The sequence below is a fragment of the Pavona decussata genome, unplaced genomic scaffold (genome assembly GCF_977016875.1).
Source record: "Pavona decussata unplaced genomic scaffold, jaPavDecu1.1 SCAFFOLD_40, whole genome shotgun sequence".
In the NCBI taxonomy this organism is placed as follows: domain Eukaryota; kingdom Metazoa; phylum Cnidaria; class Anthozoa; order Scleractinia; family Agariciidae; genus Pavona; species Pavona decussata.
This window is the reverse complement of record NW_028145462.1, coordinates 2,097,966-2,110,379: the sequence shown is the minus strand read 5'-3', so window position 1 is coordinate 2,110,379 and position 12,414 is coordinate 2,097,966. Positions and strand designations below refer to the sequence as shown.

The following is a 12,414-nucleotide window of genomic DNA, read 5'->3' as shown; positions in this document are numbered from 1 at the left end:
TTTCAAACTCATCTGGTTTCTCAGGATCAAGTGTTGCAGTATTTATGCTTAATGACAAATAGCTTTCTGTTTACGATTCCTCACACGCAAGGATTAAAAGATTTTAATACGGGTAATTTTAATTAACATAAAACACCGATCAGCCAATATGCCTCCTCGGTTTGCGTCAAACGGTTTGTCAGTCTCTAATTATCGTATTTGTTCGATTAACTGCCCTGGGGCCCGTTTCATAAAAGTTCCGGTAACTTACCGGGCCTGATAAGTGTCTTTGATGATAAATGTTTCTTAACAGAAGTCAATTTTTGTTAGCTTTGTAAACTTAATTTTGAAATCTTATAATTCTTTGGAAACATTAGCCAAGTACCATGTCTGTAATCACTGTGTAATCGGTGAAAAACCTTTAAAAAATATACTTATCGGACCCGGTAAGTTACCGGGACTTTCGAGAAACGGGCTCCTGGGCGCTCGGGGGGGGGGGGGGGGGCTTATTATTTTCCAAACATTTTCAGGAAGCGAGAACATTTTACAGAATAAGAAAACAAGGGTTAACAAGTTTTATTTCGCTTCAACAAGACAAAACAAAGTGCAAAAGCTAACATGAACAATCCGTAAACGATATAAAAGTTCATTTACTACCGTATCTAAAACCAATTTTGGAACACAAGTGATGCTACTCTTACTTCACGCTGGGCTAGAACAGTCTAATTAAAACACAATAATCATTACCTTCCCTGGCATGTTGCAGAGGTTGTTTAATTTGGTCAGTTTCTATTTTGCTCGTAAAAAAGTCAGTTTTGAAGATAAAGCCATCAAAGAAAAAAAAATATCATTCTGACTATTGATTCGTGAGATGTGCCTTCAATAGCTCAGCTAAAACAGACAGCAAGGAAAAACACCCCTCACTTTTCAAATTGGTTAACTCATTACCGTTTTTTACGAATGCTTCATATCAAAAGCTGTTCTTCTTTGCGTTAAGGGAAAAAGCACGAAAGGAAGCGAGGCGGAGAGCAGAAAAAAAAGTGTCTGGAGAAAGTATTGCCTGGGGCTCTGCTTAGCTGTTTTTACCTGTTGTGCTTTCATACCTGGATGCGTTTTATTTGCTTTTAGTCTTTTTTCCGTTCACATTGATTAAAAGCTGATCGGTTAAGCACGTGTGAAGAAAAGTTATTTTCGTGAGAAAAGGAAGGAGAAATATAATTTATATCAGGAAGTGAATTCCGTTTTGTCCATGGATAGCAAAACAGCAAAAGTGGACAGGAAGCTCGCACGGAGGGTAACGAACGGACGGCCTAGACACGATGAATGGTAAAAAGGTGCAATAAAAACTTGTTAAAATTCAAATCAGGTTTTCAAGAAAAATAAATAGAAGTAAAAAACCAAACGTTCCAGGCCGGATTTGATGAGTATAACAGTCATATACGCTTCTAACTTGGGTGGAAGAACAGTTCGGTTCGCTCTGAAATAATATTTACACCTGTTATTTCTTATTAAAACTCCAACAGAATACAACTTTTTTTTCCTATTGGGTGAAACGAGTCATCATTTTTACTCGTGCGTTGCACGCTGGTGTCAGCTTGCCTTCGATGCACTTTAAGCTCAGTACCCGTCTCGCTGATCTGATTCTCAAACTCTTAGACGCTCTCGACCTTTCACTGACTCTCGTTGGCTCTCACTGAAAATGAACCTGCTCTAAATCTGCTCTAGTTGTCCGCAATAAGGCGTTTCGATATTTGATCTCACTAAATATTTTAAACTTGTGACAACGTGCCTTTCATCGATAGATTTGATAGTTATTGCTTCGAACCACGGCTTACAGGCAGCTGTACAAGTTAAACTAAATTCTCAACATTTCCTGTGTAATAGTCATGGGCTATTGTAACGAGAACACATAATAAAAGTACTAAAATGTTGTCACCTGTACCCTATTCCCGGATCGTTTTATGGCACATCTCTGTAAGCTTATGCAATTTGATCTGTTTGGTTTCCTTAGCTAAAATTTAAAACATTTAGGAAACAGAATCTTCTTCTCCGAATTGACGAGCTGTTGTTGGCTTTATGAAACTGCTAGCTGACCTAATTTCTATTTTTAACCACATATTTGTCTCTCTGAAAACTGAAAAGGAATAAGTTTTCAAATTTTACGAAATTTTGGACTCACATTTTGCCAAGGGAAACTTTAGATTTTCCGAAGACTATATATCCGAATTTCTGGGGCAAAGCAAACCGTTGAGTGTTATTATGGAAATTAGCTCTAGTTAACTTAGAAGCGATATCCGGAATTACGGTGAAAAATCGATAAAATATATTTAAGTAGCTTTCTTTAGTACTCTTCTCCCCCAGTTTTAGTTTTAAAAACACCGCAATTAAATACCATCCTCATCTTCTCCGTCAACCTTGTTTTTTCCCTCCTTATATAATTACCAGCGCTACTCTTCTCTTTGTTTTGTGTTAACCTTTAATTTTGGGCAAATGGGGTTTAACGAAGCTAATAAAAAAATAAATAAATAAAATAACTCACCCGCTGATACTTAGATCCGCCTCGAATCTGACGCCGATATTGAGCATGTCCGTGTTATCAGAAGAATTTGCGTCTTCGTTGGGGCTGTAGAAAAAAACACACCAAGTCTTTTTCACGCAGTACAACAAGAGACTATAACCGGGCTCGATCTTGGTCAATTTTTACAAATATACATAAAGAAAGGGAGTGTTTTCACAATACTGGCATTACGTTTAAACCTAAACGAGTTCACACTAATCTCACGTGCACGCTATCTTTGAAATCAATACTCCTTTCAGCGGTTTGTGAAACCTTTCTTTTAATCAGACCTGCCATACCTCATATGATTTATTTTGTAATTGTAATTAATGTAATTTAACAAGGAAGAGCCACCCAGTGGATCTGTTAATAAACCATCATTATTATTATTATTATTATTATTATTATTATTATTATTATTATTATTATTATTACAACTATTATATGAAAATCCAGTAAGCCAACTCGTTCTGTTATTTACCACGCTTAAGCGCTCATAATACAGGGAGACTTTTGTAAACATAAAACCAAAACTAATATTTAAAAAACTAGTACGTTTTCCATTCGACCAAACACTACGAAATTTTGTACGAGGAATCGAATGGAACAATAACTTTCCGGAATGAAATTTCGGATTTTGGGTAAACTTCGCGAAGTTGTCACGTTCCGGAAAATTCTGTTCTACTTGGCCATTGCTACTTTGGCCCGGTTTTGCTCCATGCTCCAAATAACCCGTCGGGAAATTAACGAACGGGATAGTAAGAGGCTGCAGAACTAAAAAAATTTTGTTTGGCACTGACTTTTTAGTTCTGATGTCTATCCCTGACTGCAATTTTAGTATTTTTAGTAAAAGGATGATCAATCCAGAAACAACAAGGGTAGGTTGGATGACATTTTATAAACCTGTCTTATGTTATCATAAAAATCATGTTAAGGCTCGTTTAAACGGTTTCAACATTTGCTTCAACATGCGTTCAACGCCGTTGTTGAACCAAATGTCGGGGTGTTTGAACAGGTAGTTCAGCATTGTGGAAAGCGTAAAAAGTTGTTGAAATCTTGTTGAAAGTGTGTTGAATCACATTGAAATTGGTTTTAAAGTGCCCCTGGTTCGAAAATTTCATTTTCCATCTTTTTGCATTTTCGTGTAGAATATGACCTTCTTACTCATGTTACCAAATTTCAATCCTTTACGGCGATTGGTAGTAGTTTTTTTAGCCTTTTATTCGAGATTTCACGGCCGCCATTACTTGGCCTTGTTCCAGAAGTTAACAAGGCCGCTTGGCTCAAATTACAGGAAGTGACGTCATTGGCTCAACACGAAAAATTCCACATGGCTAATTTTCATATGGATTCTACTTCATAAACTGTATTCTGCTGTTATTTAGTTCGCAACAGGATGTAAAGGATTGAAATTTGGTAACATGAGTAAGAAGGTCATATTCTACACGAAAATGCAAAAAGATGGAAAATGAAATTTTCGTCCCAGGGGCACTTTAAACGTTCATTCAACATCGATTCAACATTTCCTTTGTTCGTTGAAACAGCTTGAACACTCCGTTCATTCAACATTTGCCCAACAGCCGTTCAACTGTTGTTGAACTAATGTTGGGCAAATGTTGAAACCCTTTAAACGGGCCTTCATAAAATTTACCTTGTCGCCTCCAGATGAATGCGAAGCACACTAATATTTCCCGTCACCCTTTTCGTGTCAAATCTGACGTCGAATTGTTTCTAAAGGCGAAAAAAACGTGAATGTTAGTTCGCACCCTTTTTTTGGTCGAATGCCGGCATAGCAAATGTATAAAAACATGAGTATGAGACCTTCCCCTATCTCTGAAGTAAAAATAATGACAGGGAGCGTAAATACCAAAACCAAGTGATTACTTTGGACAATTATAACAGACGCAAAAAGTGGAATTCACTAATCAGGGCCCGGTTTTTCGAAAGCCGTCTAATGATAATCCAGGATTAAACGTTAAGCGAGGGTTTCATCTCGCTCGTTAAAAATGGTTTTAAAGGCTAATTTTAAGCTAAAGGTAAAGAAAAGTCTAAGTCAAAACTGAGAGACAAAAATCTTTTGGAAGAATCTTTATTGATTAGTAATTAAACTCGATTCAAAGTTCACGTTAATCCAGGATTAGCTAAATCGAGCTTTGAACAACTGAGCCCAGAACGCGAAGGAAATACATGTAACCAGCGCCAAGCGCGAGAAAACGCGTGCGACCAAATGACGATCAGTTTTGGCTTGCTTCTCACTGGTTGAGAAAGTGGTGCGAGTTTTGCTAACCAATCACAGAGCGCTTTAAAGCAATACCAAAGCAAATGCAAATTACTCTGGATACTGAATCGAAAACCGCTGTACTAGGCACGAGGCAACGAGAAGGTCACGTACACACAACGTTTACGACAACAACAACAACAACAACAATAACAAGAAGTGAATTGTACACTTTGGCCCCGCCCCTGTGATTTCTCTCGGGACAGATTTTAGGCAATAGAGTGAATTCTTTTTCCTATTTCTTTTTCTCTTCTTACAACGTAGAAGCTACACATAATACCCCTCCTCCCACCTCTTATATCGTGCTTCAAGTACACCTCCCCCCTTTCTTTCAGGCGCTGTTTCCCATAATGCAACACGTAGGGAAAACATTACCTTCGATTCACAGGTGCTTACCTTCGCGTTTTTACCGAAAGGGTTTCCAATTTCACACGCGATCTTTTTTTCTTCGGTATTGTCGTTTGCCTTTTTCAAAAGCGGCGAACACTTGACGCCCTGAAAAGGAAGATTATATGGGTTTTAGACTTCGAAGCCAGCTAGTGGAGAGGGTTTCATAAAATGCCGTCGTCAAAATTCAAACCTTTATACAAGCAATAATAAACAAGTCCTATAGACTTAACTGAACGGTCATTTTCAGCTACCAATTAACCCCATACCTCTCTAATAATTGTTGTTTGGTACACAATGCACCATCTAAATTCGCCAATATGGCTCGTAATATCTGGGACTTATGGCTAACATGTTAGGTTGGAAAGTTGTTCAGAAAATTCATCAGTTCCATCTTGAAGTGCTTTTCAAAATATTCCTATTCTCTCTCTTCTTGTGCACGGTAAATAGAGCTTTTAAAACTCTAAACCTACCTGATTGCTGCCTGAATAGTCGATAATTGAAGGGTAGGTCACAATGACCTTTCCATCGTAGGCTGAGTCCTCCGCTTTGTTTTCCACCATCACCCTGACAGTCATTTCATTATCATGTCCAACATAAAGCTTGCTGTCGTTGTGGTGTGCGGGATCCCTTTTAAACGGTGAAATAACACAAGTTATTTCTAGTTCTCATTTGTTTACATGAATACACCTTTCAGTGATATAACAGAAAGGTCTTTAATCTCCGACTTGTTCCTCTAATCTAGCACCGAGATCTCTCACAACCAGTTCTAAAATACTAGAACTGGGTACGAGATAATGACTAATTACTGTCTTTACCAGATACCAGACTGGTCAGCTTTTTCGGTCTACATGAGAAATTTTTTTCGGTCATAAAAATTTTCCAAAGTAGTGGCATTTTTAGTGTATAAAATAGGTCAGGTAGTTTCATTAACTATCATTTTTATAAATAGCTGGCTTTAATAAATATTGAGTGGATATTTTAGTACGTTAACACAGTTTATTGACCACTTACTCATCACCAAATCTCACTTGTCCCTTTACAGACAGATCAGGCTCGCAGATTTTGTCGGGTCCGCATTTCCTGATAAAATTAGCCTGCGATTAAAAGAAAACGTCAGAAAAATAAAATGAAAATACTTTTTTACAAGGCTAAAAAAGTTAAAAGAAAAAAGACACCGAATGGTTTCGACTAATTAAGTCATGTTTAAATCTAAAGCGAATATTATGGACAAAATGAAAGAAATTTTAAATCAAAATACTGTTGTGTCTTCACATGAAGTACTCACTTTAGCTGTAAAAGACCGCTGAGCTATGTCATCGTAGTTGTTCAATATCGGACAAAGCACACAGGAGGAAGAGTGGTCAAGATCGTAGACCAGGTCAAACGTCAAGGGGTCAATAACGCTCAGAATTTTTTCTTTTTCCTGCAAGAGAAAAAATTTACAAATATTGTTAAAGAACAAAAACTTAATAAGCCGCGTTTCTTACATCCCTGCGGCTTCGCCGGTCACACACTATGTCATCAAATCAGGAAACTGGGAACTGTAAGTACGGGATAGGGGGAGTTCCGTGTAGCAAGCATTTCCGTGGGGTTTGGTGCGTTTTTGCTCTTTGACCGCGCGGAGACTGGGACGGGGACGAGAAACGCGCCTCAATTATTTATCTCCGCGCGGTCAAAAAGTGAAAAACGTGCATCCCGAGATGCGCAGAACGTACGCGCAGTATCAAAAGGAGTTACCGTCCTTGAAGCTGGAAGGCAAGTACAACGGATTGTAAGTAGGAGAAATTTAATGCAGGCCAACAACATTTCTTCACTTTGAATGACGACTAGTGAATTAATAGCACCTTTTTCGTTAAAAAAAAAGGTTATCTGAAACGAAAAAGTACCAAGGTTTATTCCGTTGTGTCGCATGGTCCCCTGCACTAAAAAGACAGTGCCGAGTACAGGTTTAGGATATTCTGATTATCTGGAAGAGAGCGTGCGAATCCATAAAAGAACTTACCCTCAAATAGACGATATGTTTAAACTGGCAATACTGTTCATTTTCTTTTGGCAAAGTAACTTGTCGAGTGACTTTAAAAGACGTCTGCATTCCTTGTAAGAAAAACATTCGGCGCGTAGCCTCTGAGCGACTTTTGTCCAGCTCGATGGAATAAGTTACATTTGCCGATGCTGAAAAAAAAAAGGCATTTGAAGTCTTTTATTTTTTTCGAAAGGAGGGTCATTTTAAACATCATCATTATTATCATCATCATCATCGTCATCATCATCATCATCATCATCATCATCATCATTATCATCATCATCTTCATCATCAACAACTTTATGCTAAAATTTGAATTTGAAGTAGCTATACAAGCTAATAAAGCTTGACAACTTGATCTCAGTCTATTTTCCACAGTCTTGAAAAGTTAACAACGTTTCTAAATTTAAGTCTGTGGATGAAGTCCTCAAGACTGACCATTTGAATCGAGACTGTCCAAGAAATACGGAAACGTCTGATCAAACAAAAGATATTTAGTCGACTGAGCAGTACTTTCATTCGCATGATCGCTTTATGATATGATGCTGTACAAGGCGGTCCAAACTTGCTCGGGTCTGTAGATGACATCCTAAGCTGGCATCCTAAACTACTCAGTTAATACTTTATTTTAGCACTGTTGACAATACTATTCAGGGTGGTTTTGTCTTTGAGTCTGCGGATGGCATTCCGAAAGTGAAACCATTCAAGTTCACTGTTTAGTATGCTGAATAAGCTGGTTTTATCTTTCCCTCTGTGGATAAAATCCTAACGTGTGACGATTCAAATCGAACATCTCGCAAAAATACGTCTCAGACATCACATTTTCTTTTTTACTGTTTTGTGATCATAAGGTCTCGGTGGTGAAAGTACATATCTAATGCAATCTCAGTTGTTCAACTCTAAAATGTACTTACGAAAAGAAGGGTTTGGCCATTGGTTCTTGAATTTCAAGCAAACAGTTACTTCAATGCTGCAAGGTAAAAATAATTACCGTTTGGATAAGAGAACGACGATGCAGGCTCACAGTTGCTTCATGCTGGGTATTCTGTGATGGACTAGCATTCCATCCAGAAAGAAGTGGTAACACTCCTAGTTGTTTCATGCTACAGAAACAGTGTCAAGCTCCGGCCGAGTAAGTCACCGATTGTACGACCGCAACCTCTCACACAATAGGTATTTAGTCACTGATTCATGGTAACTGCATGCTTTATTTTGAAAGGATTACGCTGATCGCACTTGTTCGTGTACATCTATAGAACTAATTGAAACACTAGAAAACGTAACAAAAGGGAAAACATGAATGAGACGAAGGTTTGTGTTTGATCTAGACGTTCAGTACCAGTGCTTCAAAGAGACACAAGAAAATCAGCTTCTCAGTTCCCAAAATGTTTGTTTTTGATCAACAATCATCAGCATTCTCTAGGAAAGTTTGGGGCATGTCGTCTTACCTTTGCCCCTCTTTCCCCCTGGTTTTCAACGGGGACAGGTTTGTCATACATTTTGGGTCCGTGGAACATCCAACAATGAAGCGCGGGATGGGGTAATTGACCAACACAGTCAGGAAATAAGATTTTTATGTAACATTACGACGCCATCAAGTGACATTAAACCTTTTTAGGAGAAACTGACGACGATTGTAGATCAAATCTAATGGGGTTGCATTGTTGGCTTGAAAATACCTTTTGCGTGATACTCCATCGCTTGCTATCTGCATTGTACTGTTATCTTCCAGCGCTATCTGTGTTGAATTCAATGTAATGTTCCCCTCCATGTCTACAATTGGACGTGACCTGGCGGATACAAAAAGAAAAAAAAATCCGGGAGTGTCACACAACATAACAGCTGACCACTTTGTTACGAATGTGGCCCGGGTTCGATTCCTGGCTCGGCTTCGTATGTGGGGTAAGTTTGTTGTTGGTTCTCGTTCTTGCTCCAAGAGGTTTTTCTCCAGGTACTCAGGTTTCCCCCTCTCCTTAAAAACCAACATTTCCAAATTCCAATTAGATTATTGTCGAGCACGTTATCATGAGTCTCTGGGCTCTGAAGATTGCGCAAGCATTCCCCGTGTTGTTGACATTAAATTTGATTGCTTATGTTATTTTATTTTTATTTTACACTACAATCTTTGGAGCACAGAAACTTATCTAAGGAACCAGCCATCGTGGTCTAGCTATCATGGACTCTTGCATTGTTAAGAACTCTCCTATATCGTCACCTTTGTTCTTGGAGAATGGAGAATGACAAAAAAATTTGATGTACACAAATTGAGTTACTACCTCAAAAGAAAGGCCTGGTCTGATGAATACGCGCCGACAACGAGATCTGAGACACAAAGAAATAGGTTAGTGAGTGGATTAGAGAGTGAGAGGGGAAGGGAGGGTTAGTACGAATCAAAGGCTCCTGTGAGCCAACTCGTGAATGCAGATGACACATAGCACTTGAAATTTAGACGGCTACGGAAACTTCCTTGAAAGCTAAAAGAAACTATATCTTTGCCCGATTATGTAACGAAAAATAACCATTCTTGTACTCTTGTATTCTGATGCGCCGATTAAAAAAAAATCATGTGTTTTTTTATTCAAAGTTCACAGAAGCACGCCATGTGCAGCTACGTCATGCAAATTCGTGTCCCCGATAGTCCGGGGCTACTGGATTTTGCGATCGGGCTAGTGGATTCTAACCATCACTTGCCCGATGGGCAAGTGAAGTTATTTTGGGAATTAAAATTACAAAATTACTGTAGGGCAAGCCGATCTCACAAAGGGAAATATGTTCAACAAAGTATCGCATTACATTTCATGCCCGACATAAATGCGTGAAATTTTTCCTTTGGAGTTCAGTCCACGTAATCCTCAAGTAAAAATAATGAACTATGACAAGCTCTTGCTAAATAAGAATTATTTATCGACCGCGTCCTTTTGCTTCCCCATAAATTACCAGTTGAATTTCGAAAATGAAACATTTTCCCCTTTGAAACCTCAATGAAAGCTGACAAGATCTTAAAGTGTTCATTTCACCAGAAATTTGCATAATTTTGTTTACGACGTCAATGATGCGTGACATGGCACGTTCCGCTTTCGCGTGAAAACTGACAAATTAAATTATTTTTTAATAAAATTATTTCTAAATTAAATTATTTTTAATTCTTAAAAGAAACCGCACTCTGTAGAAAAAAACGAAAAAAACCTATAACTTTGCTCAGATTCAACGAAAAATCTCCATTCTTACACTAAAATGATTGTCAAATTATTCTCTACAGAATGAATGAGAGAATTCTGACGCGTCGTGAAAAAAATTTTTACGTTTTCTTTTTTCACTAATTGAGTTTACGACCCCGGACTTTCTGAAAAACTGAAAAAACTTGCAACTTTGCTCAGATTGAACGAAAAATCTCCATTCTTGCACTAAATGATCGTCAAATTATTCTCTACATATTGAATAAGAATTTCCTGATGCGCCGTGAAGAACAAATGTTCGCGTGTTTTTTTCCACTAATTGAATTTAAAACTCATGCACTGCGCACGCCCGAAAGTTAACGACAAAACCGACCGACCGACCGACCGACCAACTAACCAACCAAGTCCACAGTCAACTATCGCTATAACTCGTTCATTGCGCTACGCGCATTCACGAGTTAAAAATCAAAGGCTCCTGTGAGCCAACTCGTGAATGCAGATGACACATAGTAATTGAAATTTAGACGGCTACGGAAACTTCCTCAAAAGCTAAAAGAAATTATATCTTTGCCCGATTATGTAACGAAAAATGACCATTCTTGTACTATTAAAATGATTGTCAAATTATTCTGTACAGATTGAATAAGCCGATTATTCTGATGCGCCGATTAAAAAAAATCACGTGTTTTTTTTTATTCAAAGTTCATAGGAGCACGCCATGTGCAGCTACGTCATGCAAATTCGTGTCCCCGATAGTCCGGGGCTACTGGATTTCGCGATCGGGCTAGTGGATTCTAACCATCAGTTGCCCGATGGGCAAGTGAAGTTTTTTTGGGAATTAAAATTACAAAATTACTGTAGGGCAAGCCGATCTCACAAAGGGAAATATGTTCAACAAAGTATCGCATTACATTTCATGCCCGGCATAAATGCGTGAAATTTTTCCTTTGGAGTTCAGTCCACGCAATCCTCAAGTAAAAATAATGAACTATGACAAGCTCTTGCTAAATAAGAATTATTTATCGACCGCGTCCTTTTGCTTTCCCATAAATTTCCAGTTGTAAATTTCGAAAATGAAACATTTTTTCCCTGTGAAACCTCTATGAAAGCTGACAAGATCTTAAAGTGTTCATTTCACCAGAAATTTGCATAATTTTGTTTACGACGTCAATGATGCGTGACATGGCACGTTCCGCTTTCGCGTGAAAACTGACAAATTAAATTATTTTTTAATTAAATTATTTCTAAATTAAATTATTTTTAATTCTTACAAGAAACCGCACTTTGTAGGAAAAAACGAAAAACACCTATAACTTTGCTCAGATTCAACGAAAAATCTCCATTCTTACATTGACATGATTGTCAAATTATCCTCTACAGAATGAATGAGAGAATTCTGACGCGTCGTGAAAAAAAATTTCCACGTTTTTTTTTTTCACTAATTGAGTTTACGACCCCGGACTTTCTGAAAAACTGAAAAAACTTGTAACTTTGCTCAGATTGAACGAAAAATCTCCACTCTTGCACTAAATGATCGTCAAATTATTCTCTACATATTGAATAAGAATTTCCTGATGCGCCGTGAACAATAAATGTTCGCGTGTTTTTCCCACTAATTGAATTTGAAAGTCACTCACTGCGCACGCCCGAAAGTTAACGACAAAACCGACCGACCGACTGATCGACCAAGTCAAAAGCCAGCTATCGCTATAACTCGTTCATTGCGCTACGCGCATGAGTGAGAAACAGAACGACAGTTGGCAGAACAAGACAAAGACAAAGAGGGAAAGAGAGTGATATAGAGTGGAAAAGGAACAGGGAGGAGTAAAAGAGAAAAGATAATGACAAGAGGAAAGGAGAGAACAGCTTGAGAGAGAGGAAAGGAATATGAACTGAGGGAGGGAGGGACAGACGGACGGACGGACGGACGGACGGACGGAGGGAGGGAGGGAGGGATTGAGAGCATACCTGGGCTTACCAAACTGATTTCAGGGCTTACACTACGGCAAAG

General features: G+C 38.4%; 1 protein-coding gene across 3 annotated transcripts in view; it reads right to left on the bottom strand.

Annotated features, from left to right (window-relative positions):
• LOC146483159 (integrin alpha-V-like) overlaps positions 1-12,414 on the bottom strand; it is a 99,695-nt gene that overhangs the window by 61,890 nt on the left and 25,391 nt on the right. For all 3 annotated transcript variants that reach the window (XM_085106353.1, XM_085106354.1, XM_085106352.1), the window contains exons 15-24: positions 9,504-9,549; positions 8,907-9,017; positions 8,142-8,197; positions 7,207-7,376; positions 6,490-6,627; positions 6,216-6,298; positions 5,675-5,831; positions 5,211-5,309; positions 4,188-4,267; positions 2,519-2,602 (exon numbers count right to left, since the gene is read on the bottom strand). In XM_085106353.1, the coding sequence (XP_084962479.1) occupies positions 2,519-2,602; positions 4,188-4,267; positions 5,211-5,309; positions 5,675-5,831; positions 6,216-6,298; positions 6,490-6,627; positions 7,207-7,376; positions 8,142-8,197; positions 8,907-9,017; positions 9,504-9,549 (1,024 nt within the window). The remainder of the gene's footprint in view (positions 1-2,518; positions 2,603-4,187; positions 4,268-5,210; positions 5,310-5,674; positions 5,832-6,215; positions 6,299-6,489; positions 6,628-7,206; positions 7,377-8,141; positions 8,198-8,906; positions 9,018-9,503; positions 9,550-12,414) is intronic.